This window comes from Balaenoptera musculus, chromosome 5 (assembly GCF_009873245.2).
Source record: "Balaenoptera musculus isolate JJ_BM4_2016_0621 chromosome 5, mBalMus1.pri.v3, whole genome shotgun sequence".
NCBI classification, from domain to species: Eukaryota; Metazoa; Chordata; class Mammalia; order Artiodactyla; family Balaenopteridae; genus Balaenoptera; species Balaenoptera musculus.
In genome coordinates, this window is record NC_045789.1 from 48,485,353 (window position 1) to 48,505,908 (window position 20,556).

The 20,556-nt window shown below is 38.5% G+C and overlaps 1 protein-coding gene across 1 annotated transcript in view; it reads left to right on the forward strand.

The window, feature by feature from the left end:
- The window catches only part of PPEF2 (protein phosphatase with EF-hand domain 2), a 54,387-nt gene that overhangs the window by 5,773 nt on the left and 28,058 nt on the right, over window positions 1–20,556 (forward strand). Inside the window, exon 3 of the mRNA XM_036852877.1 lies at window positions 16,361–16,498. Coding sequence (XP_036708772.1) covers window positions 16,444–16,498 — 55 coding nt within the window. The 5' untranslated portion in view covers window positions 16,361–16,443. The remainder of the gene's footprint in view (window positions 1–16,360; window positions 16,499–20,556) is intronic.

Sequence of the window (20,556 nt, forward strand, 5' to 3'; positions counted from 1 at the left end):
TTTCATCTTGTTTATGGTTTCCTTTGCTGTGCAAAAGCTTTGAAGTTTCATTAGGTCCCATTTGTTTATTTTTGTTTTTATCTCCATTACTCTAGGAGGTGGATCAAAAAAGATCTTACTGTGATTTATGTCAAAGAGTGTTCTTCCTACGTTTTCCTCTAAGAGTTTGATAGTGTCTGGTATTACATTTAGGTTTCTAATCCATTTTGAGTTTATTTTTGTGTATGGTGTTAGGGAGTGTTCTAATTTCATTCTTTTACATGTAGCTGTCCAGTTTTACCAGCACCACTTATTGAAGAGACTGTCTTTTCTCCATTGTATATCTTTGCCTCCTTTGTCATAGATTAGCTGACCATAGGTGCGTGGGTTTATCTCTGGGCTTTCTATCTTGTTCCATTGATCTACATTTCTGTTTTTGTGCCAGTACCATATTGTCTTGATTACTGTAGCTTTGTAGTATAGTCTGAAGTCAGGGAGCCTGATTCCTCCAGCTCCACTTTTTTCGCTCAAGACTGCTTTGGCTATTCGAAGTCTTTTGTGTCTCCATACAAATTTTAAGATTTTTTGTTCTAGTTCCATAAAAATGCCATTGGTAATTTGATAGGGATTGCATTGAATCTGTAGATTGCTTTGGGTAGTATAGCTATTTTCACAATGTTGATTCTTCCAATCCAAGAACATGGTATATCTCTCCATCTGTTGGTATCATCTATAATTTCTTTCATCAGTGTCTTATAGTTTTCTGCATACAGGTCTTTTGTCTCGCTAGGTAGGTTTATTCCTAGATATTTTATTCTTTTTGTTGCAATGGTAAATGGGAGTGTTTCCTTAATTTTTCTTTCAGATTTTTCATCATTAGTGTATAGGAATGCAAGAGATTTCTGTGCATTAATTTTGTATCCTGCAACTTTACCACATTCATTGATTAGCTCTAGTAGCTTTCTGGTGGCATCTTTAGGATTCTCTATATATAGTATCATGTCATCTGCAAACAGTGACAGCTTTACTTCTTCTTTTCCAATTTGGATTCCTTTTATTTCTTTTTCTTCTCTGATTACCATGGCTAGGACTTCCAAAACTATGTTGAATAATAGTGATGAGAGTGGACATCCTTGTCTCGTTCCTGATCTTGGAGGAAATGCTTTCAGTTTTTCACCATTGAGAATGATGTTTGCTGTGGGTTTGTCGTATATGGCCTTTATTATGTTGAGGTAGGTTCCCTCTATGCCCACTTTCTGGAGAGTTTTTATCATAAATGGGTGTTGAATTTTGTCAAAAGCTTTTTCTGCATCTATTGAGATGATCATATGGTTTTTTTTTTTTTAAGATTTTTAGAAATTTCATGTAATGTCTGAAACATTTATATTAACATATTTCCATACAAATAACCCAATGAAAGTTTAGTATTAGTTGTTTTGTTTGTTTTTTTATACTGCAGGTTCTTATTAGGCATCAGTTTTATACACATCAGTGTATATATGTCAATCCCAATTGCCCAATTCAGCACACCACCATCCCCACCTCACCGCAGTTTTCCCCCCTTGGTGTCCATATGTCCATTCTCTACATCTGTGTCTCAACTTCTGCCCTGCAAACTGGCTCATCTGTACCATTTTTCTAGGTTCTGCATACATGCATTAATATACGATATTTGTTTTTCTCTTTCTGACTTACTTCACTCTGTATGACAGTCTCTAGATCCATCCACGTCTCAACAAATGACTCAATTTCGTTCCTTTTTATGGCTGAGTAATATTCCATTGTATATATGTACCACAACTTCTTTATCCATTCGTCTGTTGATGGGCATTTAGGTTGCTTCCATGACCTGGCTATTGTAAATAGTGCTGCAATAAACATTCGGGTGCATGTGTCTTTTTGAATTACGGTTTTCTCTGGGTATATGCCCAGTAGTGGGATTGCTGGGTCATATGGTAATTCTATTTTCAGTTTTTTAAGGAACCTCCATATTGTTCTCCATAGTGGCTGTATCAATTTACATTCCCACCAACAGTGCAAGAGGTTTCCCTTTTCTCCACACCCTCTCCAGCATTTGTTGTTTGTAGATTTTCTGATGATGCCCATTCTAACAGGAGTGAGGTGATACCTCATTGTAGTTTTGATTTGCATTTCTCTAATAATTAGTGATGTTGAGCATCTTTTCATGTGCTTCGTGGCCGTCTGTATGTCTTCTTTGGAGAAATGTCTATTTAGGTCTTCTGCCCATTTTTGGATTGGGGTGTTTGTTTCTTTGATATTGAGCTGAATGAGCTGTTTATATATTTTGGAGATTAATCCTTTGTCCGTTGATTCATTTGCAAATATTTTCTCCCATTCTGAGGGTTGTCTTTTCGTCTTGTTTATGGTTTCCTTTGCTGTGCAAAAGCTTTGAAGTTTCATTAGGTCCCACTTGTTTATTTTTGTTTTTATTTCCATTACTCTAGGAGGTGGATCAAAAAAGATCTTGCTGTGATTTATGTCAAAGAGTGTTCTTCCTATGTTTTCCTCTAAGAGTTTTATAGTGTCCAGTCTTATATTTAGGTCTCTAATCCATTTTGAGTTTATTTTTGTGTGTGGTGTTAGGGAGTATTCTAATTTCATTCTTTTACATGTAGCTGTCCAGTTTTCCCAGCACCACTTATTGAAGAGACTGTCTTTTCTCCATTGTATATCTTTGCCTCCTTTGTCATAGATTAGTTGACCATAGGTGCGTGGGTTAATCTCTGGGCTTTCTATCTTGTTCCATTGATCTATGTTTCTGTTTTTGTGCCAGTACCATATTGTCTTGATTACTGTAGCTTTGTAGTATAGTCTGAAGTCAGAGAGTCTGATTCCTCCAGCTCCATTTTTTTCCCTCAAGACTGCTTTGGCTATTCGGGGTCTTTTGTGTCTCCATACAAATTTTAAGATGATTTGTTCTAGCTCCGTAAAAAATGCCATTGGTAATTTGATAGGGATTGCATTGAATCTGTAGATTGCTTTGGGTAGTATAGCTATTTTCACAATGTTGATTCTTCCAATCCAAGAACATGGTATATCTCTCCATCTGTTGGTATCATCTTTAACTTCTTTCATCAGTGTCTTATAGTTTTCTGCATACAGGTCTTTCGTCTCCCTAGGTAGGTTTATTCCTAGGTATTTTATTCTTTTTGTTGCAATGGTAAATGGGAGTGTTTCCATAATTTCTCTTTCAGATTTTTCATCATTAGTGTATAGGAATGCAAGAGATTTCTGTGCATTAATTTTGTATCCTGCAACTTTACCATATTCATTAATTAGCTCTAGCAGTTTTCTGGTGGCAGTTTTAGGATTCTCTATGTATAGTATCATGTCATCCGCAAACAGTGACAGTTTTACTTTTTCTTTTCCAATTTGTATTCCTTTTATTTCTTTTTCTTCTCTGATTGCCGTGGCTAGGACTTCCAGAACTATGTTGAATAATAGTGGTGAGAGTGGACATCCTTGTCTCGTTCCTGATCTTAGAGGAAATGCTTTCAGTTTTTCACCATTGAGAATGATGTTTGCTGTGGGTTTGTCATATATGGCCTTTATTATGTTGAGGTAGGTTCCCTCTATGCCCACTTTCTGGAGAGTTTTTAATCATAAATGGGTGTTGAATTTTGTCAAAAGCTTTTTCTGCATCTATTGAGATGATCATATGGTTTTTCTTCTTCAATTTGTTAATATGGTGTATCACATTGATTGATTTGCGTATATTGAAGAATCCTTGCATCCCTGGGATAAATCCCACTTGATCGTGGTGTATGATCCTTTTAATGTGTTGCTGGATTCTGTTTGCTAGTATTTTGTAGAGGATTTTTGCATCTATATTCATCAGTGATATTGGTCTGTAATTTTCTTTTTTTGTAGTGTCTTTGTCTGGTTTTGGTATCAGGGTGATGGTGGCCTCATAGCATGAGTTTGGGAGTGTTCCTTCCTCTGCAATTTTTTGGAAGAGTTTGAGAAGGATGGGTGTTAGCTCTTCTCTAAATGTTTGATAGAATTCCCCTGTGAAGCCATCTGGTCCTGGACTTTTGTTTGTTGGAAGATTTTTAATCACAGTTTCAATTTCATTACTTGTGATTGGTCTGTTCATATTTTCTGTTTCTTCCTGATTCAGTCTGGGAAGGTTATACCTTTCTAAGAATTTGTCCATTTCTTCTAGGTTGTCCATTTTATTGGCATAAAGTTGCTTGTAGTAGTCTCTTAGGATGCTTTGTATTTCTGCGGTGTCTGTTGTAACTTCTCCTTTTTCATTTCTGATTTTATTGATTTGAGTCCTCTCCCTCTTTTTCTTGATGAGTCTGGCTAATGGCTTATCAATTTTGTTTATCTTCTCAAAGAACCAACTTTTAGTTTTATTGATCTTTGCTATTGTTTTCTTTGTTTCTATTTCATTTATTTCTGCTCTGATCTTTATGATTTCTTTCCTTCTGCTAACTTTGGGTTTTGTTTGTTCTTCTTTCTCTAGTTTCTTTAGGTGTAAGGATAGATTGTTTACTTGAGATTTTTCTTGTTTCTTTAGGTAGGCTTGTATAGCTATAAACTTCCCTCTTAGAACCGCTTTTGCTGCATCCCATAGGTTTTGGGTCGTCGTGTTTTCATTGTCATTTGTCTCTAGGTATTTTTTGATTTCCTCTTTGATTTCTTCAGTGATCTCTTGGTTATTTAGTAACGTATTGTTTAGCCTCCATGTGTTTGTCCTTTTTACGTTTTTTTCCCTGTAATTCATTTCTAATCTCATAGTGTTGTGGTCAGAAAAGATGCTTGATATGATTTCAATTTTCTTAAATTTACTGAGGCTTGATTTGTGACCCAAGATGTGATCTATCCTGGAGAATGTTCCGTGCGCACTTGAGAAGAACGTGTAATCTGCTGTTTTTGGATGGAATGTCCTATATATATCAATTAAATCTATCTGGTCTATTGTGTCATTTAAAGCTTCTGTTTCCTTATTTATTTTCATTTTGGATGATCTGTCCATTGGTGTAAGTGAGGTGTTAAAGTCCCCCACTATTATTGTGTTACTGTCGATTTCCTCTTTTAGAGCTGTTAGCAGTTGCCTTATGTATTGAGGTGCTCCTATGTTGGGTGCATATATATTTATAATTGTTATATCTTCTTCTTGGATTGATCCCTGGATCATTATGTAGTGTCCTTCCTTGTCTCTTGTAACATTCTTTATTTTAAAGTCTATTTTATCTGATATGAGTATAGCTACTCCAGCTTTCTTTTGATTTCCATTTGCATGGAATATCTTTTTCCATCCCCTCACTTTCAGTCTGTATGTGTCCCTAGGTCTAAAGTGGGTCTCTTGTAGACAGCATATATATGGGTCTTGTTTTTGTATCCATTCAGCCAGTCTATGTCTTTTGGTTGGGGCATTTAATCCATTCACGTTTAAGGTAATTATCGATATGTATGTTCCTATGACCATTTTCTTAATTGTTTTGGGTTTGTTTTTGTAGGTCCTTTTCTTCTCTTGTGTTTCCCACTTAGAGAAGTTCCTTTAGCATTTGTTGTAGAGCTGGTTTGGTGGTGCTGAATTCTCTTAGCTTTTGCTTGTCTGCAAAGCTTTTGATTTCTCCATCAAATCTAAATGAGATCCTTGCCGGGTAGAGTAATCTTGGTTGTAGGTTCTTCCCTTTCATCACTTTAAGTATATCATGCCACTCCCTTCTGGCTTGCAGAGTTTCTGCTGAGAAATCAGCTGTTAACCTTATGGGAGTTCCCTTGTATGTTATTTGTCGTTTTTCCCTTGCTGCTTTCAATAATTTTTCTTTGTCTTTAATTTTTGCCACTTTGATTACTATGTGTCTCGGCGTGTTTCTCCTTGGGTTTATTCTGTATGGGACTCTCTGCGCTTCCTGGACTTGGGTGGCTATTTCCTTTCCCATGTTAGGGAAGTTTTCGACTATAATCTCTTCAAATATTTTCTCTGGTCCTTTCTCTCTCTCTTCTCCTTCTGGGACCCCTATAATGCGAATGTTGTTGCGTTTAATGTTGTCCCAGAGGTCTCTTAGGCTGTCTTCATTTCTTTTCATTCTTTTTTCTTTAGTCTGTTCCGCAGCAGTGAATTCCACCATTCTGTCTTCCAGGTCACTTATCCGTTCTTCTGCCTCAGTTATTCTGCTATTGATTCCTTCTAGTGTAGTTTTCATTTCAGTTATTGTATTGTTCATGTCTGTTTGTTTGTTCTTTAATTCTTCTAGGTCTTTGTTAATCATTTCTTGCATCTTCTCAATCTTTGCCTCCATTCTTATTCCGAGGTCCTGGATCATCTTCACTATCATTATTCTGAACTCTTTTTCTGGAAGGTTGCCTATCTCCACTTCATTTAGTTGTTTTTCTGGGGTTTTTTCTTGTTCCTTCATCTGGTACATAGCCCTCTGCCTTTTCATCTTCTCTATCTTTCTGTAACTGTGGTTTTTGGTCCACAGGCTGCAGGATTATAGTTTTTCTTGCTTCTGTTGTCTGCCCTCTGGTGGTTGAGGCTATCTAAGAGGCTTGATGGGAGGCTCTGGTGGTGGGTAGAGCTGACCGATCATATGGTTTTTATTCTTCAATTTGTTAATATGGTGTATCACATTGATTGATTTGCGTATATTGAAGAATCCTTGCATCCCTGGGATAAATCCCACTCGATCCTGGTGTATGAGCCTTTTAATGTGTTGTTGGATTCTGTTTGCTAGTAGTTTGTTGAGGATTTTTGCATCTATATTCATCAGTGATATTGGTCTGTAATTTTCTTTTTTTCTAGTATCTTTGTCTGGTTTTGGTATCAGGGTGATGGTGGCCTCATAGAATGAGTTTGGGAGTGTTCCTTCCTCTGCAGTTTTTTGAAAGAGTTTGAGAAGAATGGGTGTTAGCTCTTCTCTAAATGTTTGATAGAATTCCCCTGTGAAGCCATCTGGTCCTGGACTTTTGTTTGTTGGAAGATTTTTAATAACAGTTTCAATTTCATTACTTGTGATTTGTCTGTTCATATTTTCTATTTCTTCCTGGTTCAGTCTTGGAAGGTTATACCTTTATGAGAATTTGCCCATTTCTTCCAGGTTGTCCATTTTATTGGCATAGAGTTGCTTGTAGTACTCTCTTAGGATGCTTTGTATTTCTGTGGTGTGTTTTGTAACTTCTCCTTTTCCATTTTTAATTTTATTGATTTGAGCCGTCTCCCTGTTTTTCTTTATGAGTCTAGCTCATGGTTTATCAATTTTGTTTATCTTCTCAAAGAGCCAGCCTTTAGTTTTATTGATCTTTGCTATTGTTTTCTTCGTTTCTATTTCATTTATTTCTGCTCTGATCTTTATGATTTCTTTCCTTCTGCTAACTTTGGATTTTTATTGTTCTTCTTTCTCTAGATCCTTTAGGTGTAACGTTAGATTGTTTATTTGAGATTTTTCTTGTTTCTTGAGGTAGGCTTGTATAGCTATAAACTTCCCTCTTAGAACTGCTTTTGCTGCATCCCATAGGTTTTGGATCATCGTGTTTTCATTGTCATTTGTTTCTAGGTATTTTTTGATTTCCTCTTTGATTTCTTCAGTGATCTCTTGGTTATTTAGTAACGTATTGTTTAGCCTCCATGTGTTTGTGTTTTTTACGTTTTTTTCCGTGTAATTCATTTCTAATCTCATAGTGTTGTGGTCAGAAAAGATGCTTGATATGATTTCAATTTTCTTAAATTTACTGAGGCTTGATTTGTGACCCAAGATGTGATCTATCCTGGAGAATGTTCCGTGCACCCTTGAGAAGAAAGTGTAATCTGCTGTTTTTGGATGGACTGTCCTACAAATATCAATTAAATCTATCTGGTCTATTGTTTCATTTGAAGCTAGTGTTTCCTTATTAATTTTCTGTTTGAATGATCTGTCCATTGGTGTAATGTGGTGTTAAAGTCCCCCACTATTATTGTGTTACTGTCGATTTCCTCTTTTATAGCTGTTAGCAGTTGCCTTATGTATTGAGGTGCTCCTATGTTGGGTGCATATATATTTATAATTGTTATATTGTCTTCTTGGATTGATCCCTTGATTATTATGTAGTGTCCTTCCTTGTCTCTTGTAACATTCTTTATTTTAAAATCTAATTTTATCTGATATGACTATTGCTACTCCAGCTTTCTTTTGATTTCCATTTGCATGGAATATCTTTTTCCATCCCCTCACTTTCAGTCTGTATGTGTCCCTGGGTCTGAAGTGGGTCTCTTGTAGACAGCATATCGATGGGTCTTGTTTTTGTCTCCATTCAGCAAGCCTGTGTCTTTTGGTTGGAGCATTTAATCCATTCACGTTTAAGGTAATTATCGATATGTATGTTGTTCCTATGACCATTTTCTTAATTGTTTTGGGGTTGTTTTTGTAGGTCCTTTTCTTCTCTTGTGTTTCCCAGTTAGAGAAGTTCCTTTAGCATTTGTTGTAGGGCTGGTTTGGTGGTGCTGAATTCTCTTAGCTTTTGCTTGTCTGTAAAGCTTTTGATTTCTCCATCGAATCTGAATGAGATCCTTGCTGGGTAGAGTAATCTTGGTTGTAGGTTCTTCCATTTCATCACTTTAAGTGTGTCATGCCACTCCCTTCTGGCTTGTAGAGTTTCTGCTGAGAAATCAACTGTCAACCTTATGGGAGCTCCCTTGTATGTTATTTGTCGTTTTTCCCTTGCTGCTTTCAATAATTTTTCTTTGTCTTTAATTTTTGCCAATTTGATTATTATGTGTCTTGGAGTGTTTCTCCTTGGGTTTATCTTGTATGGGACTTGCTGCGCTTCCTGGACTTGGGTGGCTATTTCCTTTCCCATGTTAGGGAAGTTTTCGACTATAATCTCTTCAAATATTTTCTCTGGTCCTTTCTCTGTCTCTTCTCCTTCTGGGACCCCTATAATGCAAATGTTGTTGGTTTAGTGTTGTCCCAGAGGTCTCTTAGGCTGTCTTCATTTCTTTTCATTCTTTTTTCTTTATTCTGTTCCACAGCAGTGAATTCCACCATTCTGTCTTCCAGGTCACTTATCCGTTCTTCTGCCTCAGTTATTTTGCTATTGATTCCTTCTAGTGTAGTTTTCATTTCAGTTATTGTATTGTTCATGTCTGTTTGTTTGTTCTTTAATTCTTCTAGGTCTTTGTTAAACATTTCTTGCACCTTCTCGATCTTTGCCTCCATTCTTTTTCCAAGGTCCTGGATCATCTTCACTATCATTATTCTGAATTCTTTTTCTGGAAGGTTGCCTATCTCCACTTCATTTAGTTGTTTTTCTGGGGTTTTATGTTGTTCCTTCATCTGGTACATAGCCCTCTGCCTTTTCATCTTGTCTATCTTTCTGTGAATGTGGTTTTTGTTCCACAGGCTGCAGGATTGTAGTTCCTCTTGCTTCTGCTGTCTGCTCTCTGGTGGATGAGGCTATCTAAGAGGCTTGTGCAAGTTTGGAGGGGCCTTTTTAAAAATGAGATATGTGGGGGACTTCCCTGGTGGTCCAGTGGTTAGGACTCGGCACTTTCACTGCTGGGGCCCAGGTTTGATCCCTGGTTGGGGAACTAAGGTCCCACAAGCCATGTGGCAAGGCCCAAAATAAATAAATAAAATAAAGATGTGAATCCATGAATTAATGTCTTTCAGTTTGGCTGTACATGAATCAGTTAATAATACTTGACAAGGTTCTTGCCATCGTGGCTGCAAAGATCTTTTATTTGATGTCCTTTCTAATAAACAAAACCTTTAGATAGTATTCCATGATCCTTAAGGTTTTCATCTCCTAGAATCTTGCTGTAAAAGGAGCTAGTTACCAGTTTTATAAAGTGTCTCAATAAGACCCTGTCAATAATGTAATATATTTCTTTTGAACCACCATGGGTGAAAGTTTCCAAAAATATTGTTTTTTCTGTAAAACCATTTTCTTGGATGCCCAAGGGGTAACGAATGTACATGCTGGAGTAATGGCAATTGTGCTTCAATAGACACTATAAGGTTTTTCTGGTTTGTTTTTTAATCAGGTCTAAACCATATTTGTGTGGTGGGGTCAAAATTCCCCTTTTTTGTTCCAGTATCTGCTTCTTTTCTTTAGCGGTGGTTTCCTGAGCCTGTAGAAAGAAATCTTTTATTTCGTTAGCAGGATTAATGGAGAGCAGTGGTCATTCTCTGGGCAAGATTAGTGTTTAAAGCTGCCTGTTTGGCTGCAGCATCAACAAGCTGATTTCCTTTCGCTTCCACAGTGTCAGATTTGGAATGCCCTGGTGTTTTAATACTTGCTAACTGTTTGGGCAGTTGCATAACAATTAACAACTCTGCAACCTGTTTTCCTTTTTTTTTTTGGCTGCGCCTCGCGGCTTGCAGGATCTTAGTTCCCCGACCAGGGATTGAACCCCAGCCCCTGGCAGTGAAAGTGCTAAGTTCTAACCACTGGCCCGCCAGGGAATTCCCCCATTTTTTAAATAGGTTGTCTTGAAGAGGTTAAAAACCTCATTGTTTCCACAGCATTCCAAAATTGTGTGCCACTCCAAAAGCATAGCAACTGTCAGTGTAAAAATTTGTTATCTGGTCTTTGGCTAGTTGGCAAGCTTGGGTTAAGGCAATTAGTTCAGCTTATTTTGCTGACATTTTTACTGGTAAATAAGAACTTTCAGTTGTGTCCACTGTGGATGTTATTGCATACCCAGCTTGGTAATATTCATCCCTTAAGGAGGACTCATCTGTAAATCAAATAGATTAGCCTTATCAATAGGAGCTTCTTGTAAGTCATTCCTGGGAGCAAAAAGAGAATCTGTTAACACTATGCAGTTTGGTTGTTTTCTTCCTGTAGTGCTGGAAGCAATGTTGCAGGGTTAAGGTTATTACATAGAAGCAAGATAGTATTAGGTGCAGAAAGCAACAATGTCTCTTAAGAAGTTAGTTGGCATACAGAATAGTGCTAAATGTAGTGAGAGTTTAGAAGAGACTCAACTGAGTGTGGGACATAAATAGTTAAAGGAGACCCCATTACTATGTCTTCAGTAGTCTTACATAAGAGAACCCTTGCTGAAAGGGTCCACATACAACGTAGAAGTCCTTTTGCTACCTAGTCTAATTTAGTTTTGGAGCGTAAAAGCAAGTCATTTACAAGCATTTTTGTAAAAGGGTCAGAGTAAGACAATAGCTATCTATAAGTGACAAAAGACTTAAAAGCATGGTTAAAGATCTGATTACAATGCAATTGTCAAGGAAATTTGGCTATTTCTGTGACGTATGAAATTTTAAGATAATGACTAGAATTATGGACATTTCAAATTTTAGGAACTTCATATAATTTCTAGAACATTTATATTAATAACGTTTACCCATGGAATATAACTTAAGAAGGTTTATCATTACTCATTTGACAATGTAATGTAACAGACCAAATAAGCCTGATTATTTTAATATCTCTCTTTGAGATGTTCAGGGGCCCTCTGTAGTATCCCAAAGTTAGCTAGAGGTCAAAAGAACTTCATTTAGAATTTGATTTGAGAAAGTTTGTCAAAGATATCAAAAGGTTTTAAATGTTTGGCCAAGTAGGATCATAAGTCACTGTGAAACAATATTTATTCACTTAACCAAAGTGACAGTAAACGATTTCAAAGGCAAGGTCAGAAAGTTACTGGTAAAGAAACTTCACAATCTGTTATTAAAAGCAAATTAACATTTCAAAGAAAACTTAGAGAAAAAAATCAAATTCTAGTTTTACACCTTTTCACACTTAATATTAAAATTCACTTATTTAATCAAATTCAATCTAATCTAAGACAGTCTTTTTTTTCTTTTTTTTGGCTGCATTGGTTCTTCATTGCTGAGCGCTGGCTTTCTCTAGTTGCGGCGAGCGGGGGTTACTCTTGTTGCGGTGTGCGGGCTTCTCATTGCGGTGGCTTCTCTTGTTGCAGAGCACGGGCTCTAGGCATGCGGGCTTCAGTAGTTGTGGCTTGCGGGCTCTAGAGCGCAGGCTCAGTAGTTGTGGTGCACGGGCTTAGTTGCTCTGCGGCATGTGGGATCTTCCCGGACCAAGGATCGAACCCGTGTGCCCTGCATTGGCAGGCGGATTCTTAACCACTGCGCCACCAGGGAAGTTCCTCTAAGATAGTCTTATGACCATGCATAAAACTCTTTTCTCAAGGTTCCCGTTTTAGAATAAATTTCTAGAAATATATGCCATTTCATAGTATAATCTTTCAATAAAGCACAAAATATTTATTAATATTCTCATACATATTTAGTTTCATTGTAATAAGAAGTCAAAAATAGGTAAACATAGACTCCTTTAGCAATTAATGTTTCAGCATTTTATCTTATTAAAAATGGTCTAGAGGAAAAAAAATGATCTAGACATTCAATGAATTTCCATCATTTAACTTATCAGAACTCTAAGGTTTCAAGTTGCCAGAAATCTGGAGAAACTATTTTTAGGTAGACATACCATAAAACATAATTGTCCTTAAATAGTTTACCCAAAACCTTTTATCTCATTTATATCTATTTCATTACCTATGAAAATATCATCAGATCATTAATTTTCTTGTTAACAAATTTTATAACTTAGATAAATGAACTTATTGAATTTCAGTAAACCTAGGTGCAATAAAAGTATTCTACTTAATGTTGATGACTCTAAAAACATGTCTATATTAATTAAACCATCAGTTTAAACTTGCTTCTTTTTTCAGTAAAGATTAATCCTAGATCACGTGATCCTTTAAAAATTTGTGTTAGTTTAAGTTACATTTAGAAATATTTGATTTGTAAGCACTTGCTTTTTTTTTTTTTTTAATTATTATTTATTTATTATTTATGGCTGTGTTGGGTCTTCGTTTCTGTGCAAGGGCTTTCTCTAGTTGCTGCGAGCGGGGGCCACTCTTCATCTTGGTGCGCGGGCCTCTTACTATCGTGGCCTCTCTTATTGCGGAGCACAGGCTCCAGACACGCAGGCTCAATAGTTGTGGCTCACGGGCCTAGTTGCTCTGCGGCATGTGGGATCTTCCCTGACCAGGGCTCGAACCCGTGTCCCCTGCATTGGCAGGCAGATTCCCAACCACTGCACCACCAGGGAAGCCCAGCACTTGCTTTTAAGTCAATTAAATAGAGCTCTTTTACAAATTAATTTTGATAACACCATCCAGAGGTAGGGTTATATTGTTTTTATAACATACACACAGACATACATACATCCAGATAGACACAGACAGAGATCTCATAGTTTTCTTGCTTGCGTTTTAGAAAGCTCCCCTCTCCTTTTTTTTTCCCCCTTTCAGCTTTAAGTTCTATTAATTGAGCCAAGGCTGTAGTCTCAGGCGATATGGGCTATGTTTACATTTCAAGACATGATAAGAGTTATAACTTTAAGCTTTCTCCTAGGAATACTTTTGTTCTCTCAGGGTCAGAATTTTGCAAAGATGTTTTATCAAGCTGGTTTTCTCTGCAGTTTTGGAACGTCAAAAGAGTTCTATCCTGGCCATTTAAGAGTTAAGATTAAAGTGCTTGCAAGCACTGGCTTTGTTTCAATTGTACACGAAGCCAGCCGGGGTTCCAGGAGTGGGTGCACATACTGGAGCTGTTCGGCCTTTGAGGCACGGTTTCCCGTTATTCATTTGGTACCCTAATTCAGATATGATCTGAACAACTTTCTGAGGTCAGTGTGATGGATCGAATGTGTGCTGCTTCTGAGTCTAGCTTCCCAAGGAGTTACCCTTGGGTCTGTTCGACTCTCTTACATGTCTGAGTCTCTCCCTCCAGCAGTCTAAAACTGCCATGGGTGCCCAGAGCACTAGGTGATTGTGCCTTATTGTGCCCCCTGGGGAGCAGAATTTACTTAATGATTGTACTGGGATCCCCTGTAGGACCACTGCATGGCATGAGGATTGATTCTCAGACACTTCCGCTAGGTTCTCAGTCACCTGAGGACACATTATGGCCGGAAGGAGCGAAGTCCCTTTTCTTCAGAGCTGAGCAGTCTCAGTCTCTCATTTCACCAGCAACAGTTTGTTCAGACCATATATACATAATCTTTCCAATTTAAGCCAAATTTTTTAAAAAAGATGGCCAATCCAGTTTACTTCAAAGTTCCTCCTAGGTGTCTGCCTAGGAATTTCCCCTTCTGTCCCTGGCTAGGAAATAGGAAATATACCAGTATCCCCTTAGGACTCCAAGTCCCAAGAGAAACAGCTTGAATAAAATTCAGGACGTCATTTAAAGCAATGGTGTCTGGATATCAGGAGAACTCACCGAAGCACCTGAGGAATACTGAGAAGCGGATGGGGCTCAAAGGGCCCACGCTGGTACCAAACACTGGTTTGGGGTAGACTCCAGGTGTCCTCTTGTGGGTGTCTCTGATATCCTGTTGGCTACCCCAAGAAAAGGATGAGGAAAATTCAGTTAACTATCAAGTTAAGAAGAAAAATAAAGGGAACTTTATTTGAGCCAAACAGGATTGTAACCTAGGAAGCAGCTTCTCAGAAAGCTCTAAGAACTGTTCCACTTGTTAGGAGTCAAAGGCACAGTCATATACATTTTGGAGACAAAGAATTGTACATCAAAATGACACACCGATATTTTACATGAAGTTCATCAAGGATACACAGTCCAGGTAAGCATGGGCAAAGGGAGCAGCAAGTCGCCATGACCCCCTACGGAGCTGGGAAAGAGCACTATTCTTCTAAGAAGTCACATTGCTAGCATAAGAAGAAAGAAAAAAAATTCATCTATATGCTTCCACAGGCACCCCCATCTTTGAGGAGGTCTGGTTAATGTGAAATGCAGATGCATACTACACACTAGGGAGGGAAGGAAGAGGCCCAAACAAACACAGAGAGAATTTTGTGTTTAATTTTTCTTGTCCTGCCTTGAAATGTAAATTTTATTTCATCAGAGATGTGACTAGGATATTCAGGAGTTCAGAGGAGGGGCATGTTGGACTGGCTTCTTTAAGGAAGGTGAGGCCTGAAGTGAGCCTTAAGGAATGAGTAAAGTTAGTCAAGTGTGGGCTAGGACATTCCAGGTAAGAGCAAGAACCCAGAAGTCATGGTGGTCAAGAAGTAGAGTCGAAGAAAGGAGAAAAGAGAGATGAGGCTGGAGGAGGAGGCTTTTGGGAAGATGAGTTCTATTTGCGTTACCTGGAGTCTGAGGCACCCCAAAGTTCAGCAGGAAGCTGGGTGTGTGAGGCTGAAGTTTAGAGTTAGTCTGAAATGGAGATGGAGATTTAAGAGGGAGGAAGTGATAGCTGAAAGTGTGAGTTGACTCAGTTATTTAAGAAGCATATACAGAGTGAGGAGAGCAGACATTTGAGACTAGAATACAAATCAAATCAACATTTAAAGGGTGGATAGAGAAAAATGAGCTCAGGAAGGAGAGAGAAGAAAGAGACAGTATGAAATAAAATTCATATTTTATGGCAAGACAAGAAGAATTGAAACATAAAAAAATTTCTCTGCCCTTTGGCCTCCTCTCTCCCCTCTACTGTGAACTGTGTATCTGCATTATGCATCGACCAAACCTCCCCCATTGGCAGGAATACCTGCTCAGCCATAAAGACAACATTCTCCCAGCACCAGCAAGACAATTGCTTGAAGATGACATTCCTTCTTGATCTTGTAAGGGGTCACATGACCCGCCACTTTGTACTTGCAGATTTAGATTGTGTAAACTGTAATACATCATTTGCTGTACAGCTCTCTGTCTCAAAAAAAACTTATATAACTGTGCCTTGATTTCTAACCAGCAGAACAGTTCTCAGAGCTTTCTGAGACGCTCTTCCTGCATTATAAATCCTCAAATTTGGCTCAAATAAAATTTTCCAACTCTTTCTTAGATTGACTGATTAATGTTGTGTCAACAAGAGATAGGAGCATGGCATCATGGAAAGCCAAGGGGTAGAATTTAAATCAAGACATGACTTATGACATGATGGCCTTGCTGTTCTGGCAAGGTCAAGGCTGAAGAGATGAAGGCATTGGAGACATCAGCATGAAAAGGTTTGGTCAATAGTGAGGATGAAAAACATGGTGTTAAGAGGAATTAAGGAGAAAATAAGTTGTCTACTCCAGAGAAATCTGGATGAGAAGAAAAGAGAAGTTGGGTTATAGCTTGAGGGATATAGGAGGTCAAAGGATGACGGTGATGATGAAATGCTCTGAGAAGAGACTTCAGTATGTTTTTAGACTGAAGAAAATCTAGTAGGAAGGTTGAAAACATAGGGGAGAGATGAGATGACACATGGAGGGAACATAGGGGAGAAATATCTCATGCACTGAGGCCGGGGAGGTGCGGGGAGGGTGCTATCACATGATAGCCTCACATTTTTTTTTATGATGTGGGAGACAAGGTTCACAGATAATTTGGTCTACCTGAACTAATATTCTGCCCAAATCTCCCTATTGCAGGTTCCTTCTTCCTTTTGTCAGCAAACAATTCACTCTCCTTTGGACCTGCTATCTGCGTCCTGCAGAAACATTACACTTACGCTATGGGAAGCGGCGTCTCAACCCAACATCATTTTGCTTTCCAGAATGCAGAGAAAGGTATGTGCTTCCCACCTTCAGACTAACTGTGGGTACCCCGAAGCCTACATGGCATAGGGAGGGGCTTCTCAGGGTGGGCAGGAAATCGTTACATTTCTCCTCATGCTAACTCTTGAAAATCGGCTTCTCCTCCTTGTGACATGACCACTAGGATGCTCAGCTGAATGTCTTAGGACTTGATGAACTATATTTAATAGAATTAAAATTTACTCAAGGAGTCAGTGTTGTCCATTGGGTTTATCCCAAACTACACCTTTACAACTGAATGAAATAAGATTGGGCAAAAAGGAGATGAAAGAACATTCTAGGTAGAGGGTACAAAGGTCATGAAGTAGCAAGGAGAGAGACACATTCAAGGAACTGAGTGGTCTGAAGTGAACAAGATGGAAGGTGACATGGCATGAGGCTGCTGAGGTGTGCAGAGCCCACGTCACTCAGGAGCTTGTAGGATTTTAAACTTTATCCTAAAGACAAGAAGAACCACTGAAGATTTCAAAACAGGGAGTTCTAGAATAAGATTTACATACATAAAAGACCCTTCTGGCTTCCATGAAGAAGGGATTGAGGCAGGCTGGATGGTGGTGGTAAGAGTAGAAGGAAGAACTATTTATTTATTTATTTATTATTTTTTAAAAATAAATTTATTGATTTATTTAATTTATTTTGGCTGTGTTGGGTCTTCGTTGCTGCACGCAGGCTTTCTCTAGTTGTGGCGAGCAGGGGCTACTCCTTGTTGTGGTGCGCGGGCTTCTCACTGTGGTGGCTTCTCTTGTTGCAGAGCACGGGCTCTAGGCACGCAGGCTTCAGTAGTTGCAGCACGTGGGCTCAGTAGTTGTGGCTCCCGGGCTCTAGAGCGCAGGCTAAGTAGTTGTGGCACGCAGGCTCAGTAGTTGTGGCACACAGGCTTAGCTGCTCCGCGGCATGTGGGATCTTCCCGGACCAGGGCTCGAACCCGTGTCCCCTGCATTGGCAGGCAGATTCTTTTTTTTTTTTTTTTTTTTTTAAACATCTTTATTGAAGTATAATTGCCTTACAATAGTGTGTTAGCTTCTGCTTTATAACAAAGTGAATCAGTTATACATATACAATATGTTCCCATTTCTCTTCCCTCTTGCATCTCCCTCCCTCCCACCCTCCCCATCCCACCCCTCTAGGTGGTCACAAAGCACCGAGCTGATCTCCCTGTGCTATGTGGCTGCTTCCCACTAGCTATCTATCTTACACCTGGTAGTGTATATATGTCCATGACACTCTCTTACCCTGTCCCATCTCACCCCACCCCCTCCCCATATCCTCAAGTCCATTCTCTAGTAGGTCTGTGTCTTTATTCCCGTCTTGCCACTAGGTTCTTCATGGCCTTTTTTTTTTTTTCCTTAGATTCCGTATATATGTGTTAGCATACTGTATTTGTTTTTCTCTTTCTGACTTACTTCACTCTGTATGACAGACTCTAACTCCATCCACCTCATTACAAATACCTCCATTTCATTTCTTTTTATGGCTGAGTAATATTCCATTGTATATATGTGCCACATCTTCTTTATCCATTCATCTGTCGATGGACATTTAGGTTGCTTCCATGTCCTGGCTATTGTAAATAGAGCTGCAATGAACATTGTGGTACATGACACTTTTTGACCTATGGTTTTCTCAGGGTATATACCCAGTAGTGGGATTGCTGGGTCGTATGGTAGTTCTATTTGTAGTTTTTTAAGGAACCTCCATACTGTTCTCCATAGTGGCTGTATCAATTTACATTCCCACCAACAGTGCAAGAGTGTTCCCTTTCCTCCACACCCTCTCCAGCATTTATTGTTTCTAGATTTTTTGATGATGGCCATTCTGACCGGTGTGAGATGATATCTCATTGTAGTTTTGATTTGCATTTCTCTAATGATTAATGATGTTGAGCATTCTTTCATGTGTCTGTAGGCCATCTGTATATCTTCTTTGGAGAAATGTCTATTTAGGTCTTCTGCCCATTTTTGGATTGGGTTGTTCGTTTTTTTGTTATTGAGCTGCATGAGCTGCTTGTAAATCTTGGAGATTAATCCTTTGTCAGTTGCTTCATTTGCAAATATTTTCTCCCATTCTGATGGTTGTCTTTTGGTCTTGTTTATGGTTTCCTTTGCTGTGCAAAAGCTTTTAAGTTTCATTAGGTCCCATTTGTTTATTTGTGTTCTTATTTCCATTTCTCTGGGAGCTGGGTCAAAAAGAATCTTGCTGTGATGTATGTCATAGAGTGTTCTGCCTATGTTTTCCTCTAAGAGTTTGATAGTGTCTGGCCTTACACTTAGGTCTTTAATCCATTTGGAGTTTATTTTTGTGCATGGTGTCAGGGAGTGTTCTAATTTCATACTTTTACATGTAGCTGTCCAATTTTCCCAGCACCACTTATTGAAGAGGCTGTCTTTTCTCCACTGTATATGCTTGCCTCCTTTATCAAAGATAAGGTGACCATATGTGTGTGTGTTTATCTCTGGGCTTTCTATCCTGTTCCATTGATCTATATTTCTGTTTTTGTGCCAGTACCAAACTGTCTTGATTACTGAAGCTTTGTAGTATAGTCTGAAGTCAGGGAGCCTGATTCCCCCAGCTCCATTTTTCGTTCTCAAGATTGCTTTGGCTATTCGGGGTCTTTTGTGTTTCCATACAAATTGTGAAATTTTTTGTTCTAGTTCTGTGAAAAATGGCAGGCAGATTCTTAACTACTGGGCCACCAGGGAAGCCCAGAAGAACAATTTAGAAGCTACTAAAGTCATCTAAGCAGGAGATGATAATGCCTTGGTCCAGAGTTGGTGGCAGTAGAGATGAAGAGAAGAGGGTGAATTCCAACAATATTCAGGAGGTGGAATTGATCGGATCCACCTGATTACATGTGTGGGGTTGGGGAAAAGGATGGATCAAGAATGACCTCCAGGTTTCTAGCTAGAAAACATCGGCAGGTGATAATGCCAATTTCTGACATAAAGATAATGGAGAAGAACTAAGCTCGAATAGAAGGAAGGTGCTGAGTTTATACACACTGGGTTTGAGATGCCCATGCAACATGCAGGTGGATGTGCTGAGTAGGCAGTTGCATATTCAGATCTGGATTTTGGAGATGTTGGTGGAGATACATGCATTTGGAAGGCATCAGAGTACGGTGATTGTTGAAGCCACGGGGGTCACTGAAGTAGCCTAGAGTGAGAGTAAAGATAGGTCAGAGACCAGGGCCTAGGACAGAGCCATGAGGGACTCCAGTACTTATTAAGCATCAGTCGAAGAGGATGAGCCAGTGAAGGAGGCCGAGGAGAGGCAACCAGAGATGAAGGAGGAAGCAAGGGAAATGGTGACAGCACCTTGTTTATATAAGCCTAAGCATCTTTATAAGCTCATGGCTTCCTTTCCAGTTTGGCAATAGGTCCCAGGCTCATCTTGCATATTTTTGGCTCCAGACCAGAAATAGCTATTTCTCCAGAGCTTGGGGTGTTCGTTACCAGGTTGGTCATTATTTCCTACACCTTTTCAGTGACCAGATCCAGAACATATGTATTATTTTAATGACCAATTTATATTTAGGATCACAATCTTTTTACTTAACAACTTTGATATGATATTATATTTATATCTCCTTTCTCTTTATTAAAAAAAACTTTTTTCCCTAATGATACTGATGTGGTATTATTTACTTTGTCCTACAGCATATAAAAAAGTTTCTGAAAAATAATAACAATACTATTATAACAATATGATTACTGAAAACTCTTTAAGATTTCTTTGTAGTTCTTTTTGTCCTTTGAGTACATCCACTAGGCATATACAACTTACTGAATTTTCAAGTCATTTGAAAGAACTCCTTTCTGTGTGGTTATGCCACTAATTTGTACAAGATTAGATTCACTTGTTTGACTTTTGCTTTTTAGAGATTGATTTTTTTTTTAATTTTGATTTAAATTTGCTTTATAATTTTATAAAACATTTATACAATTCCCATTCCAATTATCTGGTGCTGTGTAACAAACGATCCCAAAACTGAGTGGCTTAAGACAATCATTTTATTCTGCTCATGATTTTGT